This window comes from Bufo bufo, chromosome 11 (genome assembly GCF_905171765.1).
Source record: "Bufo bufo chromosome 11, aBufBuf1.1, whole genome shotgun sequence".
Taxonomy (NCBI): domain Eukaryota; kingdom Metazoa; phylum Chordata; class Amphibia; order Anura; family Bufonidae; genus Bufo; species Bufo bufo.
The window spans coordinates 19,794,534-19,821,267 of NC_053399.1; the positions used below are offsets into that span (position 1 = coordinate 19,794,534).

A 26,734-nucleotide genomic window follows, 5' to 3' on the forward strand; every position below is an offset into this window, starting at 1 on the left:
TGTCCCCCCTTAAGCCGCTACCCCCCTCCCATGAATATACTTACCTGGGTCTCCGCACCGCCGCTGCTGCTTCTCCCTGTGCGCGGATGAAAACGTCGGGGGGAGGGGGGGTGGCAGCCAATGGCAGATGGGGACAAGCCTCCCTAGCGTCACCCGCGATGCTAAGGATGCTCGTCCCCGCCTGCCATTGGCTGCTCCCCCTGACACCGGATGTTTTAATCCACGCATGGGGAGAAGCGGCGGTGCGGGGACCCAGGTAAGTACATTCAGTGGGGGGGGGGGGGGGGGGTTATAGGATTGGAAAAGGCTACTTTCACACTCGCTGGCGTTTTCGCTTTCCGTTTGTGAGATCCGTTCAGGGCTCTCACAAGCGGCCCAAAACGGATCAGTTTTGCCCTAAAGCATTCTGAATGGAAAAGGATCCGCTCAGAATGCATCAGTTCTGTCTCCATTCCACTCTGGAGGCTGACTTTTGTCTTGGCTATGTTACAGATAATACAAACGGATCCGTTCTGAACGGATGCAGACGGTTGTATTATCTGAACGGATCCGTCTGTGCAGATCCATGACTGATCCGCACCAAACGCGAGTGTGAAAGTAGCCTAACCCTCTTAAAACCTCCCTTGTGGCGGCGGTCTAGTCTTTAAAAGGGACACAATACCTGCCAAGTTTCTGCTATCGAAAACAGCAGACACCCGGGGATAAGGTCTGCAATCGCCGATAATGCCGATCGCAAACATTTAACTCCTCAGATGCCGTGGTCAGTTGCGACTTTCCCTTGGAGAGATGTGCTTCCAGGGCTTCAACTGCTGCCCTGTTGGTTGTCTCTGAAAGCCCTGGAGAAACCAGTGTGTTTATAGCTGTAGTTCCTATTGAGCCCTGCAGGTGGCAGGGCTCCATAAGAGCATAGCAAATCTCAATGCAGTGTGGCGTAGAAGCAGTCTAAACATTTGAGCCCCACACGGCTCTGTAGACATAACTGTAAAAGTTATGGAGGTAAGAACATGGTGATTAAAAGAAAAAATAAATTTTTTGAGTATTTAAACACAAGAAAAACAATATAAATGGGTCATCGTCCTGCCCGGGAGAATGAAGGTAACTGGTCCGTTTCTGCATAGTGAACACCGTAAAAACAAAACCCATAAAACTGTGGCTGAAAGTTATTTTTTTCCTAATTCTATCCCATTTGGAATTTTTTCCAGCTTCCCAGTACATCGTATTCAATATTAAATGGCACCATTAGAAAGTACAACTTGTCCTGCAAAAAAACAAGTCCTCATATGGCTTTGTGAACGGAAAAATAAAGTTATGGCTCCCGGAAGGCAGGGAATAAAAAAAAAAAACTGAGTCGCAAGGTCCTGAAGGGGTTAAAACCAATACATGATAGCTCGCAGCCGCGATTCACCGACATATGAAACAAGCCTTGATCGGAATTCATCTCTCCCTGTACTGACGGCTGAGCCTGTGATTATACACAGCAGCCAATCTAAAGTAGAGCTGCAGTGTAAAGCACTGGGGACGACAAAGCAGCAGGATGAGCCCCTAATAAGACAGGAGGAGGTAGTGAGGCCACTTCATACGCCAATAGACAAGGCAGGAGTCACGGAGCATAGTGTCGCTCTAGTGGAGCAGAGCTGCGGTGTAAATCATGGGGGACCAGCAACCTCATGAAACAGGAGGTGGATCATAGTTGAGACACCTGCAGCGTATCCTACAAGAAGAGCTGGGCAAGTGTGCATGCTGGGAGTTGTAGTTTCACAGCAGCTGAAGGCTGCTGATCCCTGGGCTGTGGCATCCACAAGCACAGTGCGAGGCCCTAATAGCAGGCTGACGCTAGAGTGTATGGGCCTTTGGGTGGTGTAGGTCACCTAAGGTCTCATGCACACAAACGTATTTTTTTTTTCTCGTGTCCATTCCGTTTATTTTTTGTTTTTTTGCGACCCGTATGTGGAACCATTCACTTCTATGGGGCCACAAAAAAACAGAAATGGCTCCCTGTGCATTCCATGTCCAGATGGCTGTTCTGCAAAAAAATAGAACATGTCCTATTATTGTCCGCATTATGGATAAGTATGGGACTAGTCTATTAGGGGCCAGACGTTCTGCAAAATACGGAATGCACACAGCCGGTATCCGTGTTTTGCTAAGCCATGGCCGTGTGCATGAGCCCTAAGGCTGAGGCAGTGAGGTTTTGGGGGGCTGTGTGTGCTAGGTTTAGGGTGAAGTTTGTTGGGGTGCTGGTCATGGGTTCTAAGGGTCATTTGGGGGGGGGGGGGGGGGGGGGGGGAAGTCTCCTAGGCAAAGATTAACCCCAACTATATAGGAAAATCAACGACAACAGGCCTGTAGTCAGGCAGATAGGGTCACGTGATCAATTCCAGAGGCGCTGTCAGCTGACCGCCGCTAGAGGCCGCTCTGTCCCGTCATACAGTGTGTTGTGTTGCAGCGGCCATGTTGCCGAAGACCAGGGTTGTCTGCAGAGCAGGCGGACAGCTGGAGACACTTCAGAGCTAAGCTTTTCAACGCATCTACCGGATGTGGCCGAGTATAAAACAGGAAGTGACGTGAGTACCGGTCTCTTTCCCATTGCTGGTGGACTGTGAAAAGGTGTGAAAGAATCCATTGCCATCTGCGAGCTGTGGGTGAGTGCGGCTCTGTGGTTAGTGGGCAGGGGGCTGGATGAGCGTCTCAGGTCCCCCACCACTATGTTTCTGTATTATGGGGTAGGTGGTGGTAGTCCTCCCACAAAGGCGTGCTTGCAGCCTGCTGTGAGCCAGCACGTAAGAACCGGAGGCAGAGAATACCGGAGTGGGGTCCTCAGCCGCGGGCGTCTCCCCCATGAGATGTGCGCAGCGGCCCTCCTCCTACACAGTGTTAAAGGGGACCTCCACCGCGGAGCCTCCTCTCACCGGTCTATCATGTCGTGGTCATAGCATCGTCTGTGGTCGCCTATTGAGTCATCTTTACTGTTTCTTCTGTTTGATTCAGGTCTCCGTGATCAAAATGGAAGCTGTCGCCAGTGTTAAAGGGGCAGAAGACCTTCACAACAGGTAATGGTGGCCCCTACGTTATCCCAGCACAGGACTGCAGCCTAATGGGACCTGTGAGCAAAGCGCCAGTCTCACTTCAGCTCCGCCCCTAGCGGACTGCATTGTAAAGGGGTCGTCTCGTCTGAAACACTGGCACAGATCGCCTCCACTGTCAGATAAGTGCGGGTCCCACGTCTGGGAGCCCCCCGAAATGAGCAGAGAGCAGCCACGCATGCGCAGCCACCCTCTATCCATTTCTATGGGACTGCTGTCTTCAGCGTTCTCATTAAGGTGGCTGCGGTGCGCTATGCATTTCTATAGGACTGCAGAAAAGTCGAGCGCACTTGCACAGATATTTTCATGACTCAAATTGAAATTTATGGAGAGATCTCCGGCCATGTGCAGTGCGCTCTACTTCACTTGTGAGAGCCCGTTCTGGAAATGGGAACAGATCTCGGTGGTGGGACCTGCACCTACCAAACTTTGGCCTATCCTAGTGATGAAACAGCCCCTTTAAAGTCTTGGGGTGCCTCTTGCGGTATCTTGTTGACCCCTCCCACAAAGGCGTGCCTGCGGTACTTGGTTTGCAGGTGCGTAAGAACTGGAGGTAGAGTAAAAGATGGAGGACTAATGTTTTTTGCCAGTGCCTCATGAGCATGGAGCAGACGTCTCCTGTCTTACATCTCAGTAATGGTTATGATCGTGGGCCCGGTGACCGGACTGTAACATATATTCAGGAGTATCGGTACACTGTCAGCAAGCTCATGGACAGACATCCGCATATGGGGAGCGGTTAGACTGCACAGTAAGGTGTACAAAATAACACTTTCCAGACTGTGGATAATTAGAGTAACTCTATGAATGGGGAATACCAGGAGATTTCAGCTCTGAAGCCTGCAGAATAGTGAGTGCAGCTCTGGAGTATAATACAGGATGTAACTCAGGATCAGTACAGGATAAGTAATGTATGTACACAGTGACTCATCCAGCAGAATAGTGAGTGCAGCTCTGGAGTATACTACAGGATGTGATGCTAGATAAATGCTAAACTCATCCATTTTTCAGGTCTGTTTCTTTAAGTTGTACATGCAATGGGTGAGGGGCATCACCTGGAAGTATTGGGAGCTCTGTTACCCCCCCACGTGTCCCGGATCACAGAATGATGGCTGAAGTTGGAGTGCTGGTCTAAACTCTGGATTGTTCAGCGAGCACAGCTGGTGTCCAGGTAAGGTTTCTATTCAGACACAATATGGGTGCAGTTCCCAGTGATGCTTTAGTTCATCTGCTGTGTAGCTGGGATTTTCTACAGTAATACAGGTGTGTGCAGGTATTACACCAGAGAAACCAGCCCTAGGCGGTGCATAATGTTTAACTCTCAGCAGCCAGTGTCATTGAGGTTCTGCACTTTCATTTAACTGATCTATCCTCTGGATAGATGATCGGCGGGGGTCCGACACCCGGAACCCCCGCCGATCAGCTGTTTAAGAAGGCAGCGGCACTCCAGCAGTGCCGCGGCCTTCTCACTGTTTACCGCCGTCCCACTAACGTCACGACTAGTATCAACTAGCGTGGGCGGGGCTAAGCTCCATTCAAGTGAACAGAGCTTAGCCCCGTCCACGCTAGTTGATACTAGTAGTGACGGCGGTAAACAGTGAGAAGGCCGCGGTGCTGCTGGAGCGGGTGTCGGACCCCCACCGATCAGAAGCTGATGATCTATCCAGAGAATGGATCATCAGTTAAATGAAAGTGCAGAACCCCTTTAATTGATGTCTGAGCATCACCAAGCATTGAGAACCGTAACGGTTATTTATTTGCTTATAGCGCTGGTATATTGTGCAGCTCTCAGGGGAAACTGGAGATCTTAAAGGAGTTGCGAGATTCGCAAAACATGAAGGCTCATCTTCAAGTGTATGGGGCTGATCAGCAATACCAGACACGGTGAGATCTCCAGCGTTTCCCTCTAAACTGCAGACTTGGACCGTGACCATAATATGGGTGCATTAATCTGCCGGGTGAATAATGATGGGCTGCTTATTGCAGGAAGAACCCCGATGTTCAGGTTCCTCTTGAAACTGAAATCTCTTTAAATGTGTGTATGAAGCCAGTCCTAGGCAGTGTACAGCGGTTGTGATCGGGACCACACGGCTGACACATCCGCTACCTTCATTCTGTAGGAAAGAAATGCTGGTCTCGTTGAAAATATTTTATATATTTTTATTTTTTTTAATTTTTTTTAGGTGTAAGAGAAATGAACTCGTGAGGAAACCCTGCACACGAGAAACTACAAAGCAGATCATCACCATGTCTGATCTGGAGAAATAATGTGTAATAAAGAGTGCTGCTATAACATGCATCGGAGTACGAGTGGTCTTTAAGTCCTGACACATGGTGGGATTCATGCTGTCCATCTGTATCCTCACTTAATTGGGGATTAGAGGGGTGAAGGTGAATGTAAAACGTAACCCTTCACAACCGCCACATGCGATATGGAAACTTTTATCCCTGTCTCACCCCCACATGTTTGCACTGTCGACTATCAGACTTTAAGGCCTTATTCGCACGTCAGGGTTTGGTCAGTGATTTGTGAGCCAAAACCAGGATTGGAACCTCCAGACATATGTATAAGGGAAGGATCTGCACCTGTTCTGTGTTCAGCGATGCACCTGGTTTGGGCTCAAAATCACAAATGTGAATAATACAGTACCAGAATATTGTAGGAGAATAGACCATTCTCATGTACACCTTTTTTCTGTGCGGAGATTGACCTGCCATGCAGCTTTCCAAATGTGCAGCATATGGTTTGTGGATTGTACCCTTTTCAAATGGAGTCGGATCAGTGGCAAAACTGGTGTTAGAAATTGCAGTTTAGGTGCAGAAATCCCTGCTGATCCTCTTGCATTTTTCACCCGCACATGTGTATCCTAAGGCCACCTGCTCACAAGTGCAGATGAAAGCGCAAAAGAGCTGCACAAATTTCCGTGCGTTTCTGGAGCATATCCGCATCAAAATCCACCAACATGTTTTAATTGCGGAATTTGGTGCGAATTAGATGTGGTTTTGCCGCAGATTTTTACCCTTCCATTGGAAAGGTGGTGAAATCCACAGCTGAAACCGCAAACATAATTGACTGATGTGGATTTGGAAATCCGGCAGTGCAGGTCCTATTTTCGCACGGAAACGGCTACATGAGATTTTTGTAGTCTTTCATCTTGCTGGTACTGTAATATGCTGTGGTTTTTGCACATGGAAAACTGTATTCTGTAATGCCTGGAGGTGACCGAAGGGTGAGCGCGCACACAGGGCCCACGGCGCAGCTGGTCTAATGGAAAATTGCATCTGTGGTTCTATCATGAAATCCTGCAGGTTACAGCTTGATAATGGGCATTGTTTGACTCCACAGTCTTGCAGGTACATCTGTCTTTAAGCCACCCCCCATTTACACTACAATAATAAGGCCTCATGCACATGGCCGTTGTTTGGGTCTGCATCTGAGCCGCCATTTCTGCAGCTCGGGTGCAGACCCATTCACTTCAATGGGGCCGCAAAAGATGCGGACAGCTCTGTGTGCTGTCTGCATCCGTTGCTCTGGTCCACTGCAGACAAGAATAGGCATGTCTATAATGGGCCGCCAGTTCCGTTCCGTTCTGTGAATTGCAGAAGGCAAATGGGCGGCTTCGGTTTTTGCGGACCACAAAAAAAAAAAGAAACTGTCATGTGCATGAGGCCTGAGTCTGTTATTTTTACCCATGTCAGCAGTGCCTTTGCTACTGTGAACTTACCTGTTAAGAGGCCCTTCATATAGTCTTGACCACTGATTGTCACAAATTCCATGGGAAGAAACAGATGTCTGCGGGGAAACGACCTCACACTGTTTGATGCTCTGGCATTTATGTGATTACACAAAAAAGGATGTCCTTCCTTGGCGCCGCTTCCCCTTAAAGACATTTGGAGGTAAAGTTGAGCATAAAATCCGTACCAAATTCAGCTGTCAAAAAAAAAAAAAAACTTCAGGATTGCAGACCTATTCAAGTCAATGGATCCGTGATACGGTGTGCACACGCCTGGTGCCCTTATATTGCAGACCCGCTGTGGCCGGGCCTCAGTATGTGCATAATTCCAACAAATGCGGACCCCCTAGCACATGTCAAGGCACCTCTCACTTTGAATTATTTACAAATGGTCCATAAGACCAACAAACACCTTTTTAAATTCCATGTGCTGCTTACTACCGTATTTATTGAATCCATATTATAAATGCCTACTGACTAAGGGTACTTTCACACTCTCGCCAGAATTGCCCACCGGGTCCGGCAATACGGACGCAAACTGGTATTTGTCAGACGGATCAGAATCCTGATCCGTATGACAAATGCATTGAAATGCCGGATCCGTCATCATCCGGAAAAACGGATCCGGCATTTATTTTTTTTTCAAATTTTTTGTTGGTCTGAGCATGCACAGACCACAATGCCGGATCAGTTTTGCCGGATCCAGCATTAATGCATTTCAATGGGAAAAAATTCCGGCAAGTGTTCTGGAATTTTGGACGGAGATAAAACCGCAGCATTATCTCCATCCTAAAAAGTCAAAAAGATTGAACTTAAAGACATCCTGAACGGATTACTCTCCATTCAGAATGCATTAGGGTAAGGCCTCTTTCACACGACTATGACTTTTTCAGTGTTTTGCAGTCCATTTTTTTGTTTCTGTTTTTCTGTATGGCATATACAGTAATTAGATAGAAAAAATTGGGCTGGGCATAAAATTTTCAATAGATGGTTCCGCAAAAACGGAACGGATGCATTTCCGTATGTGTTCTGTTTTTTTTTTTTGCGGACCTATTGACTTGAATGGAGCCACGGAACGTGATTTGTGGGCAATAATAGGACATGTTCTATCTTTCAACAGAACGGAAATATGGAAACGGAGTACATTCAGTTTTTTTTGGTATTTTTTGGTATTCAATCAGCTGGCCCTGTCAATCAACATGGGAAAGGTGTGGCTCTGAGGGGGGTTTGACACTTCAGTGCACCAAGAAGCTAGGTCCTGCCCTCAGTGCACCAAACAGCTCATTTGCATATTAGAACAAACAGGTAGATTTATCAAGACCGGCAAATTACATGGCACTTTGAATCTGTCCCTTCATTAGATGTACCACAATTATTATGAGGTGCAGGTCTGTGCGCCAAAGCAGCGAGCTACGATTAGCAGCGCGTAGATTTCTGCTATGGTTTGTCAGTTTCCTGGTGTAGATTATAATACATGTGACAGATCGCCTACGCCGGCTCCTCACCACTAACTATAAAAAGTGGCAAGTGGTGTCTAAGACCCCCAAATTTTGCACAACTACAGTGTCCGCTACACTGTGACCTATTTGCGTCAGTTTTCAGGTGTAGAGGGGGTGATAAATTTCCCCCATAAGTGCATACAAAGCAACAGATTGCCCTAAGGGCTCTTTCACAAGAACGTGTTCCTTGAGGAGATCACGTGAGACAGGGATCTTGCGTTCTGGACTTAGGAAGCGCACGGTATTATCATGATTGCTAATGCTGTGTGCCTCTGCATGACCTTTCTGTAACAGAATCATACTGACTGCTTTATGTCGGTATGATTCCGTTACAGAAAGGTCAGGCAGAGGCACACAGCATTATGCCGTGCACTTCCTAAGGCCCCTTTTATAAACGAGCGAGTGTCTCGCAGCCTGAACTCCCAGCACTGCCGGGGTCACATAGCATTATATTGATTTATGATGCTTTGTAACCCTTACAGTTCTGGAATGTATTGGATAAGGCCTCTTGCACATGAACGTATTTTCATTCCGTGTACGTTCTGGTTTTTTTTTTGTGGACCGTATACGGAATCATCATTTAAATGGGTCCGCAAAAAAAACGGAAGGTACTCCATGTGCATTCAGTTTCCGTAAAAAATAGAGCATGTCCTATTATTGTCCGCATAATGGACAAGGATAGGACTGTTCTATTAGGGGCCGGCTGTTCCGTTCTGCAAAATAGGGAATGCACACAGATGTCATCCGTGTTTTTTTCGGACCGCAAAATACATACGGTCGTGTGCAAGAGGCCTTAGGGTCCATTCACACATCCGTGTGTGTTTTACGGATCTGCAAAACACGGACAGCAGCAATGTGCGTTCCACACATTGCTGGCACCAAGAGAATATGCCTATTCTTGTCCGCTATTGCAGACAAGAATAGGACATGTTCTATTTTTTTCAGGATCGGAATTGTATGGGTCCGCAATTCCGTTCCGCAAAATGCGGAATGGAATTGCGGATGTGTGAATGGAGCCTTACACTGACAGCATTATCCTATACATTCCAGGCCTCTTGCACACGACCGTATGTATTTTGCGGTCCGCAAAAAATACGGATGACATCCGTGTGCATTCCCGGGACAGCCGGCCCCTAATAGAACAGTCCGATCCATGTCCGTAATGTGGACAATAATAGGGCATGTTCTAATTTTTTGGCAGAATGGGAATACGGCAACGGAATGCACACGGAGTACTTTCCATTTTTTTTGTGGACCCATTGAAATGAAAGGTTCCGTATACGGTCCGCAAAAAAAAAAACGGAACGGAAATGGAATGAAAATACATTCGTGTGCATGAGGCCTAAGGGTTACATAACATCATAAATCAATATAATGCTATGTGACCCCGGCAGTGCTGGGAGTTCAGGCCGGAAGCCTCGCTGCGAGTCCGGAGCGTGATACTCGCTCGTCTAAAAGGTGCTTAAGTCTAGACCGCACCACACGGAGCGTGATTCCCACAAGGGACCCTAAGATCAGTTGTGTCTGCGAGTCTTACCAGAAACGGACAAGAATGGGACATGTTCTATCTTTATAGCCGGGCCACGGAACGGACATACGGAAATTGAAATCAATGCATCCCCAAAAATTGCAGATCGGATGTGGACCAAACATACGGTTGTGTGCATGCGGTTTTCACATATTTCTGCGTTCAGGAAAAATCGCGGCATGTTCTATATTCTGCTTTTTTCACCCAGCTCTGGTTCCATAGAAGTGAATGGGGCTTCAGTGAAAAACGGATTGTTTCCCGATGCAATGTGCTTTTCACTAATGGTTGCTAGGAGATGTAGATTGTTATTCTTCCGTTTTTTTTGTTCATGCGCGTGAAAAACGCATCAATAACAGCACCCATGTGAAAAAAACTAAAACTCAACGCAATTGCAGACAAAACTGACTGAAAGTCGGTGCAAAACCATTCGTTTTTTCCTGAACAGACCCTGAGAGAATCCGTAACGTTCCTGGGAAAGAAGCCTAAGGCCTCGTTACGGATGCGTTCAGTGAAACTTGCATTATTTCGCAAGCTCGTTCAGTCAGTTTTGGCTGCGATTGCGTTCATTGTTTCAGTTTTTCCGTGCGGGTGCAATCAGTTTTAATGCGTTTTTCACACGCATGAAAAAAAAAACCTGACGATTTACAAACATCTCCTAGCAACCATCAGTGAAAAACGCATCGCATCTGGATCATGGACTCCCCATTCACTTCTATTGCACCGGAGCTGCGTGAAAAACGCAGAATATAGAACATGCTGCGATTCTCACACAGCGCAGAAATGATGCGTGAAAAACAACGCTCATGTGCACAGACCGAATGAAAGGAATGGGTCAGGATTCAGTGCGGGCGCTATGCGTGCACTTCACGCATCGCACGGAAAACTCGCTCGTGTGAAAGGGGACTAAGGTTATATTCACAGAAAAATGGGCCATTAAAAATGGTTAAACGGTCAGTTTTTCATGGCTATTTTGCATCCATGTGTCCATTTTCCGGCTATCCATTAACCGTTTCATACCGGGTCCTTAATCTGTCCTTTTTTTTTTGCCTTCTGTGTGTTATCTGTAGTCCACAAACATTGCTAGGCTGAAAATTATAAAAACTCATATGACAGTGAATCCCAGCAGGGTAACTATCATCAGACCACCTTACAAAATACTCAGGTAGGGATCATCCAATAATAGGGCATTTGCCCACAACAAAGATGGCGGACGCGCCTAATCTGGACGATTGATTCTCCAGTCTGCGCGCTGGGTAGGCAGTCGATAGGCTGGACTGAGTGACGTCACGCCGCTGCTTGAGCGGCAACGTTTGAATCCAGTGGGAGGGGAGCGCTCAGTCATATACCGGGCCGGAGCAGCTGGGTGAGTGGACGGGGGTTGTGCAGGCGGCATGGAGGACAGGTCGGTGTCGTTATGTGGGGGTGCTGCGGACTGCCATGCTTTTCTGAGGGGCTGCTGTGTGTTTCAAGGGAGGGTTGCCATCATTTCGTTGCTGGGGGTCACGTGACTTTGGATACTGTGCAGCTTACTGTACTGAGACACCGTGGACCTCATGCCTCACTGCTTTGGTCTGGGGTCTGTGGCTATTGGGACACGCCCCCAGTATGATCACATTTGCGCCACTGATTTTTCCTTCTTTAGCTCAGATACCGTCTTTGTTCCGGCGAACGCCGCTCCCTCCGCCAAGATGGACGATGAGCAGAGCCTCCACGTCTTCATGCAGGATTTCCGGACGCGGTTCATGAGCCAGAGCAGCGAGGAGATGATGCTGCAGGAGATAAAGGACTCGTACAAGAAGTCGCTGCAGAACCTCGCCGGTGAGAGCGCGGCTGCGTATAAACGGTCGCTCCCTGATCTCCTGTGCAATCTGCAAGAAAAATCACCCAAAATGCCCTAAAGAGTGTTTTTTTTATTTTATTTTTCCCCAGATTCTTGGGCCAAAAAATGCAGAGAAGGAGAAACGATGGTCGAGAAAGTCCTGGAGTTCAGAGATGGTAATGGGAGCGTTGGCGGGTTACGCGCGGTGGGAGAGCGCTTGGTGGTGGTCGGACCGGAGTCCTCCGGCCGCCACTTTGCCCGCTCTGTCCCAGAGGTGGGACCCACACCTATAGGACAATGGGGGGGGGTCATATCCTAGCGATATGCCCCCCCATTGTCTCAAGTGAGAATACCCCTTTAATCCTGGAAAGCGCCTATAAGGGGGATAACGTAAGACGCTTTGCGCTGATCTTCGCCTTTTGTCGTCTCCTTCAGCGATTGAGAACCAGAACAAGCGCATCGAGGAGAAGCAGGACACCATCTTGAGAGAGATCGCCAAAGTGAAGGAGAACGAGAAGATGAACGCAGAGCTGTCCGAACACATCCAGGGGTTACGGGAAGAACTTGCCCGCAAGAGGGAACGTAAGACCGTCCTCACTCATTGCTGCTGCGTGTGTGTGTGTGTAGCAGGGAGGTGGATGATGGGGGTTATCCTCTCTTGCAGTTGCTTTGGCAAGCAAGAAAGCAAATAAAGACAAGCTGAAGGAGCTGCACAAGTCGGCCACTTTATTCAAGGAGCGTCTGGGGCTGGAGATCCGTAAAGTGCAAGGTGAGGGGGTATCCTGTCGACTGTTCACTAGAGTGACCGCAACCCTTTTTGGCCATGATCAGTGGGTGTAAAGAAATAATTCCATTCACTGATGGCAAGCAGATGAACTAAGACCATGTGTATTGGAAAGTTGCAGAGATTTCATTTTTCACTTAAAGGGGTTTTCCAGTGTTGAGATTTTGATGACCTAGGTCATCGATCGATTGGTGGGGGTCTGACAGCCACTACAGGAATCAACAGTGGATGGAGCAGGAAGTTTCAACCACTGTAGTGGCCGTACCGGCTTACTGCAGGTCAGGTCCCATTCAGGTGAATGAGCGCTAAGCTGCATGCTTCCCCACGCGGTTGGAGCCTTCTGCCACCGACTGTAGTTCCAGTGGCTGCAGAAAACGGCTGGTTGGGGGGATGTCGGACCGCCACCATTCTGCTTCTGATGATTTGGATATTGATGACCAATCCTCAGGACAGACACCTTAAAGGGGTATTCTTGTAATTTAAAGTTCTCTGCTATCAACAGAATAGGGGATAACTATTGGATCTTGGGAGTCTAACCACTGGGACCCCCACAGGAATGGGGGCCCCTTGACACAAAGACGCAGTTCAAGGCGCATGTGCACTGCCACTCCATCCATTACTTTTTCTGACAGGTCCCATAGAGATGATTGGAGTGTCAGTGAACATGCTTGACATGTCTTGTGATCAGTAGGGGTCTAATAGTTATAGCCTATTTGGATAGGGAGGGGGTAACTTCAGAATGCCCCTTTTTTAAAGTTTTTATTTCCGCTCCGTGGCCTCCTGTCTGCACCGCGTGGCCAGGGCCTTACGTGCACACATCATCAGTGCGCTGGCTGACTCTGTGTGTGACGTCAGGTCCCGGGAAGTGGGAAAAAGATGCGGTCCGTCTCCTGTGGACTCCATGTCGGCGCACTGCCAGGAAAGGTAAGTATAAGTTTGATTGGCAGATGGCGCTGGGGGACATGGATGGAAATGGCATGGAGGGGCTGATGGCGCTGGAGGACATGGCATGGAGGGGCTGATGGCACTGGAGGACATGGCATGGAGGGGCTGATGGCACTGGAGGACATGGCATGGAGGGGCTGATGGCGCTGGAGGACATGGCATGGAGGGGCTGATGGCACTGGGGGACGGATGGCATGGAGGCACTGGGGAGGAGGACATGGCATAGAGGGGCTGATCTGATGGCAGTGGGGGACATCACATGGCATGGAGGCACTGGGGGAGTGGGGGACATGGCAATGGAGGGGATGATGGCACTGGGGGGAACGGAGATGATGGCACTGGGGGGAACGGAGATGATGGCACTGGGGGGAACTGATGCACTTGGGCTGATCACACAGGGGGGAACAAAGGGTGTTGGGGACTGATGGCAGGGGGTCTGAGTTTTTTTTATAAAGGAAAACTGTCTATTAATTTTTTATTTTTTTTCTTATACTAGAATATTCGATTTCTCAAATAATTGTTTTCTGCAGCCCTAGCCATGGGGTCATCTGTGAGTAAATATAAAACCCTCTAAGGAAATGTTACCTGACGCTGGACCCTCTCTTTCCAGGTGACCGGCTACAGTTTATCTTCAGGTGCATTAATCCCAAAGACCTGGAGGAGCCGTATTCCTGCATAATTTATTTTAACAAGGAAGGGGAATATCAGCGTAAGTCGCATCATTAGTTGTCAGGATCATTTCTACGAGAAATCTTGCCGCCCCCCTCCTTATATCTGTAGAATACAGCTTGAAATAAGACCTCAAGATTGCTGCAAAATGCAGTGTTCAGAAGCATTTGTCAAAACCTCTTATTGCTTTTAATGCAGTATGTCTAAAACTACAACTTTCGGCATTATGAGAATTAGGGCTATGCAGGCCATGACTGACTAGTGTGAAGGGGCCGCGAGCTCTGCACCCTCTCGCTTGTAGTCGTGCTGCAGTGTAATTACAGCTGTTCGTCTCACTGAAGTGAATGGAGACTCAAGTGCCGCAGCCCCTTCAAACAAGTGATCAGTGGGGGCCGGCAGCTAGACCTCCGCCTATCTGAAATCAATACCTTTAGCCCAGACAACCCTTGTAGTCCTAGATCAGGGATGCTCAACCTACAGCCCTCCACCTGTTGCTTAACTACAACTCCCAGCGTGCCCTAATAGATGTAGGCTGTCCAGGCATGATGGAAGTTGTAGTTTTACAACAGCTGGAGGGCGGCCGCAGGTTGGGCATCCCTGTCCTCGATAGTCTAGCAGTTGCTGACGACCACTGCTTTACTTTGAGCATCTGCTCCAGTCTCTGGCTGCACTACTCTCGGCATTGAGGTGGGTCACGTGTCAAGTGGGGGGCCATGTTGACGTCTTATGTACGGTCATCAATCCTCTTTGCAGTTACAGGGTGTGATCCTCCCCTGGAGTCTATCGCGGAGTACGAGAGGAAAGTACGAGAAACCAAGAACTTCTCAGCGCTGCTTGCCAACCTGCGCAAATCCTTTGCCGCATTATGTACTCAAGTGAAGTAATCCGTCCTTCTCCTAGTCCTCTCCTCTTGTATGTACTTTTACATGTTCTTGTGTATTGTTATAATAAATCTGTGACTTTCTTGATAACCCATGATGTACGGCTGTGATGTATATGGTGCTGTAACCTATAGCAACCAAGTAATTTAGGTTGTGCCTATCTACAGGGTGGGCCATTTATATGGATACACCTTAATAAAATGGGAATGGTTGGTGATATTAACTTCCTGTTTGTGGCACATTAGTATATGTGAGGGGGGGGAAACTTTTCAAGATGGGTGGTGACCATGGCGGCCATTTTGAATCCAACTTTTGTTTTTTCAATAGGAAGAGGGTCATGTGACACATCAAACTTATTGGGAATTTCACAAGAGAAACAATGGTGTGCTTGGTTTTAACTTAACTTTATTCTTTCATGAGTTATTTACAAGTTTCTGACCACTTATAAAATGTGTTCAATGTGCTGCCCATTGTGTTGGATTGTCAATGCAACCCTCTTCTCCCACTCTTCACACACTGATAGCAACACCGCAGGAGAAATGCTAGCACAGGCTTCCAGTATCCGTAGTTTCAGGTGCTGCACATCTCGTATCTTCACAGCATAGACAATTGCCTTCAGATGACCCCAAAGATAAAAGTCTAAGGGGGTCAGATCGGGAGACCTTGGGGGCCATTCAACTGGCCCACGACGACCAATCCACTTTCCAGGAAATTGTTCATCTAGGAATGCTCGGACCTGACACCCATAATGTGGTGGTGGGTGCACCATCTTGCTGGAAAAACTGGAACGTGCCAGCTTCAGTGCATAAAGAAGGAAACACATCATCATGTAGCAATTTCGCATATCCAGTGGCCTTGAGGTTTCCATTGATGAAGAATGGCCCCACTATCTTTGTACCCATATACCACACCATACCATCAAGTTTTTTTGTTCCAACAGTCTTGGAGGGATCTATCCAATGTGGGTTAGTGTCAGACCAATAGCGGTGGTTTTGTTTGTTAACTTCACCATTCACATAAAAGTTTGCCTCATCACTGAACAAAATCTTCTGCCTAAACTGAGGGTCCTGTTCCAAGGAGCATTTAGGGTCTTTGCAAACAAGTGATCCCACACGGATATTCCGAGGAGCTCTTTTCATCGCCATTCCTTGATTTGGGCCTCTGAACAAGCACACTTGAAGGACATGAGGCGATATTGTGCCCTGATTCCAAAACTCTTGAGCATCCACAGTCACAAGAAGATGACGGTGGGGAACGGCAATTAGTGTTTGACGAGGTGGATGATGATGAGACTCAGTTGCCAATAAGTCAACAGCAATTAGCGTCTCAAGAGGTTGAGGATGAGACACAGTTGTCAATCACTGAGGTTGTTGTTAGGTCAACAAGTCAGGGGGAGGGTTCCGCAGCACTGCAACAGGCTGGAAAAGGCAGTGGGGTGTCAAAAGGGAGAAGGCGGGCCACACCAAACAGGCTACCAACTGATCCCCGGAGCACCCCCTTGCAGCAATCTCCCTTGCCAAGGGGCAGGTGTGCTGCAGTCTGGTGCTATTTTTTTGAGGGAAGTGCGGACGATAAAAGAATTGTCATTTGCAACCTGTGCCGTAAATGAGCATGATCCACCACATGGCATCAAAGGACTCTAATAGGTGGGCTGAACGCCTGGGTCCACAATCTGGGTCTGTGGGTCACACCACTGCCTTTTCCCCTGTGTTATGTGCTGGCCAATCCCCTGTCCAAGACGCAGGCTCGGATGCCTCCCACCATGCACCTGGACCTTCGCAAGCACCATCAGCGACCACATCCACTTCTGTGTCCCAGCACAGCGTACAGATGTCCATACCCCAGGCCTTTGAACGAAAGCGCAAATACCCAACCACCCACCCACAGGCCATAGCACTAAATGCGCACCTTTCCAAATTGCTGGCCCTGGAAATGCTGCCATTTAGGCTTGTGGACACTGAGGCTTTCCGGAGACTGATGGCGGTGGCTGTCCCGCGTTACTCTGTCCCCAGCCGCCAACCTACGTTAGGCTGGGGAGACCCACTTCTGTGTCTTCTCAAACACTCGCTGCTCACAATGAAGGTGGACGCTTTGCATGTGGAAGAGGTGGAAATAGAGGAAGACATTACACAGGGTGATAGCCAGACCACCCTCAGTTCATCTTCTCAGCACGAATTGGATGATGATGAGGAGCAGGAGACGGTTGCCTCCGCTACAGAGGGAAGTACCCACAGCAGGTTTATGCCGTCTGTTCAGCGTGGATGGGCTGAAGAGGATGAGGAGATTGAGTCATCCTCCTGATGAGGACAGCAAAGTCTAGCCTGTTGGTACTCTGACACACATGGCTGACTTTATGTTAGGCTGCCTTTGCCCTGACCCACGCGTTTTTTTTTACGCATTTTGGACAACACCGATTACTGGTTGTTCACCCTTCTCGACCCCAGCTACAAAGAACTTCTCATCTCTCATTCCTCTGGTGGAGAGGACGAGCAAAATGGTGCAATACCAGAAGGTCCTTGTGGAAAAATTGCTCCAAAAATTTCCAGCTGACAACGCTGGCTGCAGAGAACGTAGTTCCTTGGGCAACCGAGGAGTGGAGACGAGGGGAACACACAGCAGTTCCGACAGATGCAGGGCAACACTCTCCAAGGCCTGGGACAGTTTCATGACACCCCGCCAGTACCCTCACCCTGATGCATGGCCTATTGTGACAAGGAGAGAAAAGTTTTGGAAGATGGTGAAGGAGTACATAGCAGACAGTGTCAGCGTCCTCAATGATCCCTCTGTGCCTTACAACTACTGGGTGTCCAAGCTGGCGCTCTACGCTTTGGAGGTGCTGGCCTGCCCTGCCGCCAGCGTTTTTGTCTGAGCGGGTATTTAGTGCTGCTGGGGGCATAACAACTGATAAGCGCATCCGCCTGTCAACTGAAAATGCTGACCGGTTTACACTTATAAAAATGAATAAGACCTCGATTGCCCCTGACTTCTCTACTCCACCAGAGGAAAGCGGCTGAACATAAAGGCAGTTTGAATGTGGCTTTTATGGTGTATTGAATACATTGTATTCCCATGCACCCCTGCCACCACTAAAAAGGGTATATGGTTCAATCTCCCTTTTCTGGTCCTCCTCCATTATATCCACATATCTGCCCTTGCTCCTAATGTTTTAGAGGGTGATCAGCAGGCCTTCGCCCATAATGTTTTAGAGGGTCACCAGCAGGTCCTTGCTCCTAATGTTTTTGAGGGTCACCAGCAGGCCATAAATCATAATTTTTCAAATTTTTCAAGGGTGTATGATGCCCTCCTTCATGTGTAATAATGGGTGTATTGGAGTGCCGGTTCCTTGTAATTTTTGGCAGCCCTTTCCCTTAGTGCATACGCTTTATGAGTGTAGGAGTCCCACTACCTGAACAATTTTTGGCAGCACTTACAAGTAAATATACAGGAAATAATGTTTCCTAACAATTTTTCCTCTAAAATCTATTTTATCTTCGGTTTTGTGCATATTGTCGTCAGTCTGTAAAAGTGGCGTACTACTTGGACAACATAGTTCCCAGCAGCGACCTGGGAGTCCAAGATGCATCCAGACATCCTCCCCATGCTGTCCCCGAACCATTTCGGTGGTGTTTCCATCAATTTCTAACCTTTTCCTATGAACCAAGCACCCTCCCCTCTTCGGAGCAGGGGGTGCCTGGTTTAATGCTCGGGTTCTCCCATTGACTTCCATTGTGCTCGGTAGAGCACCCGGAGCACCCTGATGTGTTCTACCCGAGCACCTTGGTGCTAGACCAACACTACTAATGACCTATCCTAAATACTCAGAGAACCCCTTTTAAGGGAGTCCTCCGTCCTTAGATCACAGATGACTCAGATTCTTTCCTCATCACACTGAGTTTTTATTGGCAGTGTAAGCAATGAGCAAATGAAAGTCTTCAGTCTATTTTATTGCAATGAGGCTGATGAAGAAAACTGAAAAATACAAGATTAGCGACATAATGAAGCACAAGCAGCGGGCAGGTGAGAGTCTCATTAAAAATGCCGCAGCGGGGGCCGAGCTGATACAGCCGAGCCAAGAGAGCTGCAAATGTTTCCTGTACAGGAATCTGCTGACGACAATTAGGGGCCCTATCTCTACAAGAGAGAACACAAAGGTTTAGGGGAACACCCTAAAAACTGGAAATGTCTTAAGAGACTTCAGCATAATTCATTTAAAAAAACAAAACAAAAAAACTAGTAGATCCAGGCATCAATCAATCACCCAGAAAGACGCAATATCACTACACTGCGTCCCATCCAGGGCCGCAGGCCGGACAACTGCTGCTGGGGTAGTAATATTCCTATTGGCAACTGATGAAGCTCAGATCTTGGGGTAAGCAATTAAAACCTAGTGACTGGTTCTACAGGGGGAGCTTTTGGGTGTGTCCTGCTATATGTACACCATAGACTTGGATATGCCATAAATGGGACTATTGGGGGCCAAGTTAAAGAACAGGGGGTTTCAGTCAATTACTGATCACAGTATGGCATTTCAAATTTGCTATCCTATTGATGGCTGCTGAGCAACTGCTTCTGTCTGTATAAAAAGACAATAAAACCCAACACGTGCTGATGGTGGGGGAGGGGGACATCCGCCATGGTTTATAAAGTATGATTTAATCGGACCCATTAACTGCAATAATACTGCATGCCATCCAGCCGCCGCCTCTTCCGAGAACGAAGATCTTCAAAGAATTTCTGGATGTCTTGGGTTTGGACAACCTGAGGAAAAAAAAGAATGTAGTGTCATGAATGACGTGGAAGGAACATAAGCAGCTTTCAGATCTGGAGGGGAGGATAAAATGGTGTATGTGGGGGGGGGGGGGGGGGAGGTTACCTTTCCTTCTTCAGCAAATTTCTTTAGATAATCTGTCAGCTCTGTCTTCAGGTCGTTATATTCTGGTAATAAATACAAATAAATTATTTTGATGGAGATTTCTGGTGGATGAACCTTTGAGGCAATTTTTTATGATTTTGCTCATTTTGGGCTAGAAATATTATTTATTAAAAATTATGCCTTGTCTGCAGAGTATCAATTCTCAATCCCATCAGCTGACTGCTCATGTGAAGCCTCATCTCTGATCTCCTAAATCCTAAGTATGGCCTAAATAAGTGTTTGAGGTCAGAAGATCAGAGAGTTGCGATACTCTGCAGTCAGATTTTCTTTTAACCCCTGTATCAAACGGCTGAAAATTGTTAATAAAGACCATATGAAAAGCATGGTGCCTCTCATCCCTGCCACACTTTAAAGGGGTTGTCCAAGTTATATTTATTGATGACCTATCCTCAGGATTGGTCATTAATATCAGATCGGCGGGGGTCCGACACCCGGCACCCCCGCCGATCAGCTGTTTGAAGAGGAGGTGCGCACCGTGCCAGCGCTGCCTCCTCTTCACAGTTTACCTTCTCGCCGTCGCCTCTGCAGCGGTGAGCAGGTGTAATTAATCCTAACCGTCCCATTCATTTCAATGGGACGTATCGTTCTCATACACTTGTATAGGAGAGATCCGTACCATTGAAATTAATGGGACGGCTTGGGTGTAATTACACCTGCTCACCGCTGCAGAGGCGACCGCGAGAAGGTAAACAGTGAAGAGGAGGCAGCGCTGGCACGGCGCGCGCCTCCTCTTCAAACAGCTGATCGGCGGGGATTCCGGGTGTCGGACCCCCGCCGATCTGATATTGATGACCTATCCTGAGGATAGGTCATCAATAAATATAACTTGGACAACCCTTTTAAGGGCTCATGCACAAGACCGTTGGATGTTTTGTGTGTCCGACAAACAGATAATGGCTGTGCGCATTACGCGGAACATCTGGCCCCTAACAGTCCTATCCTTGTCCATAATGCGGACAATAAGAGACGTGCTATTTTTTTGCAGAACGGACATACGGAAACAGTAAGCACACGGAGTGTTTTTTTTTTGCAGTCCCATTGAAGTGAATGGTTTTGTGGGCCGCAAAACCAAGCGGACACAGAAAAAAATAAAAATAAAATTAAAATACATTTGTGTGCATGAGCCCTAAGTTTAATGTGTCCTCTACATCCACGTCACCAGTAGCCTCGTCAGTGATTACACGTGAATGCCGAGCCTTTGTTTTCAGCCCATGCACCGCCACCCCTACAATTATTTAAATATCGGACGACCCTTTTATTATTCCCACTCATTGACAGCAAGCACAGATCTTAAAGATGGAGAATTCCAGGACACAATAGGTTTGCATAATTAAATAATCCAACGTTATCATTGAGCTGTAGTTACTGCCCGCAACAAAGGACGACCACTTTAAGGTGACGTCTTGCCACGGAGCATCATGGTCCTGGATTATGTATTGTAGACAAAGCACTTACCGCTGATGAGCTCCACCTGCTGGACGCGGTTCATGGTGCTGAGCGCCGTCATCAGGGGGTCTCTTCTCTCCTGCTGCTCCTCCTCAGATTTTCCTTTATTCTCATAGGCCTGAACGGTGTCATATTCATCCAGCAGGAACAGGACTTCCAGCTCCGTGTACATTTTCTGCAGAGAGCACAACACGATGTGATGCAACTGCTCTGGAGGAGACTTAATGCAGCTTCATAGGCCCTAACCGGGAACGCTCCGCAGGGTTCTACATACCATGCACTGGTCACAACGGCAGAGTTTACTGCGCCAGTTGCTTGGCCAGTAGGTGGCGACGTTTGCTCTGGGTGGCTGGTGTTCTTCGTACTCTTGGAGTCTGCAGGGTTTAACCTCAGATTTCACTTCTGTTTTCACAGAATTGGAAAAGTCATCATTTACAGGTTTCTAATAAAAAATAAGACGACAACTAGCATTAAAACCTCACTTCTTTACACTGCAGGCTGCAAAAACAAACAAATTTTTTTTAGGCTAATTTTATCCTTTAATTGGAGGAACAAACACTAATACCTGCTAAACTTATGGGGTTATCAGAGTTCGGCAAAAATGGCCCTGGGGTAGGGTGGAAGTTTGATAAAAAAAAAACAAAAAAAACTATTTATCCATTTATTCCCCCGCCTTTCTAGCAGCAGACAGTCTCTGTGGTATATGGCAGGATGCAGCTAAAGCTAGTGAGGTTACAGTAGTCCCATGGGTATATGGGCAAGTCCTTGCTGCAGACTGAGGAGGACAGGAGCAGCAGCGCAGGGGAATAAACAGGTGAGCTATGCATCTTGGGGTCCATTCACACATCCGTAGAATGGGTCCGCATCCGTTCCGCAATTCTGCGGAACAAGTGCGGACCCATTCATTCTCTATGGGGCAGGAATGGATGCGGACAGCACACAGTGTGCTGTCTGCATCCGCATTTCCGGAGCGCGCCCCCCGATCTTCTGGTCTGCGGCTCCTGAAAAAAATAGAACGTAATTGCAGGCAAGAATAGGCAGTTCTATTGGGGTGTCGGCCGGGTGTATTGCGGATCCGCAATACACTACGGACGTGTGAATGGACCCCTATTCTTCAGCCCAGCTTGGACAACCCATTAAACATTTCTACTTGTTTCAATGACCCTAAAGGAAGTTCCCTTTAACACAGCAGGTACCTGTTCACAACTGGTGGATGGAGACGTCGGATCCTCCTTCACGTCCAGACTCTTCACCTCCTTCTCCTCCTCCTCCTCACTCTTCATAACTGGGCCATTCTGTGCCTTGGTGGTTTCCACTGGACAGTCCTCAACCTTTACATCTTGATCAGCTTCTGCCGGGGTGATCTTGGTGACTACAGGGACTGGACAAATCCACAGAACATTAGTCAAAGTGTTATTTAGAGCTACAGCCAGCACTAGGGCGAGCTCGCTGCACAAAAAAACTCTACTTATTAGATGTGTAGTGAGCTCCCCCTAGTGGTGACTGAAGGCAGCAGGAAATCTGTGACAACTGTCTATTCAGTGGAGAAGTGAGCATACATAGAAAGGGACGACTATATAAAACATGCAGTACCCCTGTGTCGTGTCAGTGAATGACAGTTATACTTTGCATGACAGATTGATTCTTACCTCCGATCTTGTGGCTGTAAGCCCAGAGGAAGGAGCAGCGCTCCATGCAGCACTGACACACCATCTCCTGATACTCCAAGTGTTCAGGTGGAGCTGCGCCCAAGTGCTGAAATACAAAGCAGCGTTACAAGCCAGGCGCTCACAGCATCATCCTGCTGGCTGATCCCAAGCAAGTCCCCCATAAGAAACTCACAGGGGGTTCACCCTGCTGTCAAACTGTGCGATACATGTGGTCAAGGTTATGGCATCCTGACCAACGACGGAGCAGATTACTTGGTCACAAATTATTACTATGGGGGGGCTACGATTTTGTGTCACTTCAAAGTGGGATAACCCACGACTAAATCTGCAAAGGCTGTAACTCCGGGGGTTTAACCCCTTACCAAAGGGTCATACATTTACGGCATAATGGCATCAAGAGTATGGAGCAGGCTCAGGAGTGAAGCCTTCTCCATATGTGGTTGGTGCTGCCTCTGTTATACAGTTGATACCCCCAGTGACAGTTCAGAAATACCCCCGCTCCTGGTCATTTAACCCCTCACAAAGCCTCTCGGCAGTCAGTCAGGGGGCTTCCACTGACCAACCTCCGCAGCTCCGCAAAAGATAGAACATGTCCTATTCTTGTCCGCAGCAGCTGCAGACAAGAATAAGCATTTCTATAGGGGTGCCGGGCGGGTGTGTTGCGGATTCGCAATTTGCAGGTCCGCAACACACCACGGACGTGTGAATGGAGCCATAAAGGGTTCCGTTCTGCATTTAGTCCTAAAATTCCGTTATAACGGAACACTAACAGAAAAAAACGTGATAAAAGTTGCATGTACCCCAAAATGATTCTAATAAAAAATTACAATTCCAAAAAAAAAAAAAGACTCAAACAGCAATGAAGCATGGGAGACCCTATATCAATTTGGTATTGCTGTGGGGCAAGGTCATTAAAAAATACAACCGCAGAAAACAAGCCCTCATACGGCTATGTGAATGGAAAAGTTATGGCTCGTGGAGAGGAAAAAAAATATTTTAAAATTTCTTTACGGCAACAAGGGGGTTAAAAAAAAAAAAAGAAAAAAAAAAGCTATTTCCAATAAGATTCAGTAAGACATTAGATGAGTATCCACACGTCTCGTACTCACCCTGCCGTGAAACCAATCCTCACACACGATACACTGGATCATCTCATCCGGGACCTACAGAAGAAATTCATTTTTAATCTGTTACTTATGTATATAGCGCTAACATATTCCGCAGCGAATCATCAATCACATGTTCAAGTTGATTAAGTTTTTTGTTTTTTTTCTTTATATCGGCACTAGTGGGAAGGCAGGGGCACAACTGGGGGCGATTATATATGTATGTATATATACAAGGGGGCGCAAATAGATATCTCCCCACCTATCTCTTTGTGCCCCCCTGTAGTTATAATGATCCCTAGTTGTGCCACTAATGTATGTATGTACTGTATTTTTCGCCCCATGAGACACACTTTTTCCCTGCATCTTATAGGGTGAATACTAATGAGCGCTTCCATTATGGAAACGCTCATTAGGACCAGAGGGCCGGGAAGCGGTGAAGGCGCTGTACTCACCCCTTCCTGGTCCTTGGCCACCGGCTGCGCTGTGGCCGACAGCAGGAGGAGCAGCGGCGTCTGGAGCAGGAGAGCTAAGTGGATTTTTTATTTTATGGGATATGAGGCATGGGGGCCTATGATAAGAGACCTGAATGAGGTTGGAGGGGGTCCAATTTATTTTGGGGCTCTTATCTGCATACAACAGTTTGTCTAAGACTTGGCATGCTGGAGAGCGGCCAGATCACCGCCGGACCTCAGAGTCAACGGGCATCCGGCGGTGAACTATAGAATCCAGCAACATGGACGCTCTCTGACGGAGCAGCTCCTGTAGATGTGCGCGCCGCCTTACTTAGTTTTTGGTACATTTTCTCCAATGATCTAGAAGGGCGGGGTGCCTCCAGCCGCTCACCTCATCCTCGGGGTCGGGGTACGGTCTCTTGCAGGTGCAGTACAGGCCAAAGAAGTTCTGATTGTATTTATTTCCAGCATTCAGATTCTCCTTTTCCTAAGGACGAAACGAGTCACAATGAGAAACAGAAAACGTAGAGTGACCACAGAGGGGATTATATAATCCAATATTATAATCCTGGAGTTCACCACTGGTCATGTCCCATTAAAAGGGGTTATCCCATGAAATATATTCTACATTTTTCAAACCAGCACCTGGATCTGAATTCTTTTGAAATTGCATGGAATTAAAAATTTTCTAGAGCCGGCGAGTTATTCAACAAAATGTTTCTGTATAGCGCCACCTGCTGTTTGTTCTTTTGTCCTTATTTCTCTGCCCACCTGATACCCGCAGTGAACATGGGACCAACACAGATGTCTTCAGCTTCCAAGCGCACATGCAACCGGTCAGCCAGTGTCATAGGTACAAAACTGCTGACAGATGCCCTTTAAATCTTCCACTGTCAACATTAAAGCTGTGACAGTTACAAGGAAAGAGCTACAGGAAAAAAGGACATCCCCCCCCCCCCCCCCAGCGAAGCCGTCATCTATATTTTAGAATGCCCGTGTGCCAAACAGTACATAGGCCGTACAGGGAGATCATTAAAAACCAGAGTGGCCGAGCAGATCAACAACATCAAAAAGGGATATGAGAAACATACCCTTTCTCAACATTTTAAGATACATCATGCCAGTAACCCGGTTGGCCTAAGGTATGCAGCAATCAATCCAGTCAGTAAAAAAAGATTGGAGGGGGGAGATTCTATTGCAAAGATGTCTAGATACGAATCAAGAATGATATATGAGTTTGGATCCTTTGCACCTTGGGGACTCAATTCGGAAGTGGAAATTTTTGTTTTTTTGTGAAGGAGTCGTTGGTAGGAGTGTACGACATGTCGATACCAGTGCACCAACACGGCGACTCAAAAACCTCTATACCAGCCCAGTCTTTTACGTGTTTTTCTATATATATGTATTCTTATGGACTTTTTATATGGATACAGAGTTGAAGCTATTTTTTATTTCATTTATTTCTATTAATAGGTGGATGATATATTTGTATAAATGTCACTGATAATAGAACATATAAGTTATCCAATATGTAACATTTTATACTAACAAAAAGGTAGAACCATCGCTAAGCATTTTTGGTATTTAGGAAGACATAAGAATTGCTATGGAAAACCGCAGCATGTGAATGAGACCATAAAAACCTATTTGATCCAGTCCATGTTTTCAGTAATTACATCGATCTAATACGATCCAGTACGGGTCTAAAATAATACGGAACCGGTATAACTGGAGATAAAGCTCTCATTTTCCCTCCATACTTTGAACCACTGAAGAAGAAACCTAGACGGTTTCGAAACGCGGTTGGAAATAAAAACGCAGCGATAATTGAAAAGGCGGCAAGATCCTCCATTAAAAGAAATACATGTCATATAACGAGGACATATGGACAAATAAGCCATGTATGTATGCATAAAGAAATACCATTGACATCACTGAGACGTCTCCGGCGCTGGTCAGAGAGACTAATATACAACGTATCAAATCTGTGCATGCAGGAGATACATGGGATGTGGGAAGTGTAATACAGAGCGGCAAAAGACTCGTAGCACGTGAACTCTACTGATACATTGTGGAAATCTAAAAAAGCTGAAAGGCACGGGGGGGGGGGGGGGGGGAACGGAGCTGAAGGCACTGGGGGGGGGGGGGGGAACGGAGCTGAAGGCACTGGGGGGGGGGGGGG

The 26,734-nt window shown here is 47.4% G+C and overlaps 2 protein-coding genes and 1 long non-coding RNA gene across 4 annotated transcripts in view; 2 read left to right on the forward strand and 1 right to left on the reverse strand.

Annotated features, from left to right (window-relative positions):
- The first annotated feature begins 2,518 nt into the window (after positions 1-2,518).
- LOC120981902 lies at positions 2,519-5,380 on the forward strand. The gene is made up of 4 exons (XR_005774810.1): positions 2,519-2,642; positions 2,989-3,050; positions 4,095-4,254; positions 5,267-5,380. It is a non-coding gene; the product is annotated as an uncharacterized LOC120981902 (long non-coding RNA).
- A 5,748-nt stretch (positions 5,381-11,128) lies between these two features.
- On the forward strand, positions 11,129-15,025 carry SPC25 (SPC25 component of NDC80 kinetochore complex). Of its 2 annotated transcripts, none has more exons than XM_040411840.1 (7): positions 11,129-11,207; positions 11,487-11,662; positions 11,774-11,839; positions 12,099-12,245; positions 12,328-12,432; positions 14,003-14,101; positions 14,815-15,025. In XM_040411840.1, exons 2-7 carry the CDS (start codon positions 11,533-11,535, stop codon positions 14,943-14,945), a joined length of 678 nt encoding a protein of 225 aa, XP_040267774.1. In that variant the 5' UTR covers positions 11,129-11,207; positions 11,487-11,532; the 3' UTR covers positions 14,946-15,025. The 2 variants fall into 2 exon arrangements, with proteins under 2 accessions (XP_040267774.1, XP_040267773.1); XM_040411839.1 differs by having other exon boundaries at positions 11,166-11,246.
- Positions 15,026-18,818: 3,793 nt separating this feature from the next.
- The window catches only part of UBR7 (ubiquitin protein ligase E3 component n-recognin 7), a 14,271-nt gene continuing 6,355 nt past the window's right edge, over positions 18,819-26,734 (reverse strand). The window contains exons 4-11 of the mRNA XM_040411663.1: positions 24,944-25,039; positions 24,101-24,154; positions 22,971-23,076; positions 22,518-22,702; positions 21,596-21,763; positions 21,331-21,496; positions 19,816-19,877; positions 18,819-19,700 (exon numbers count right to left, since the gene is read on the reverse strand). Of these exons, the coding sequence (XP_040267597.1) occupies positions 19,608-19,700; positions 19,816-19,877; positions 21,331-21,496; positions 21,596-21,763; positions 22,518-22,702; positions 22,971-23,076; positions 24,101-24,154; positions 24,944-25,039 (930 nt within the window). The 3' untranslated portion in view covers positions 18,819-19,607. The remainder of the gene's footprint in view (positions 19,701-19,815; positions 19,878-21,330; positions 21,497-21,595; positions 21,764-22,517; positions 22,703-22,970; positions 23,077-24,100; positions 24,155-24,943; positions 25,040-26,734) is intronic.

What these genes read in the sequence shown, in the direction of transcription:
- SPC25 (XM_040411839.1), top strand. An exon ending in GGAGATCCGTAAAGTGCAAG is followed by an intron (nt 12,433 to 14,002) that starts GTGAGGGGGTAT and finishes CTCTCTTTCCAG; the next exon opens with GTGACCGGCTACAGTTTATC. An exon ending in CAAGGAAGGGGAATATCAGC is followed by an intron (nt 14,102 to 14,814) that starts GTAAGTCGCATC and finishes TCCTCTTTGCAG; the next exon opens with TTACAGGGTGTGATCCTCCC.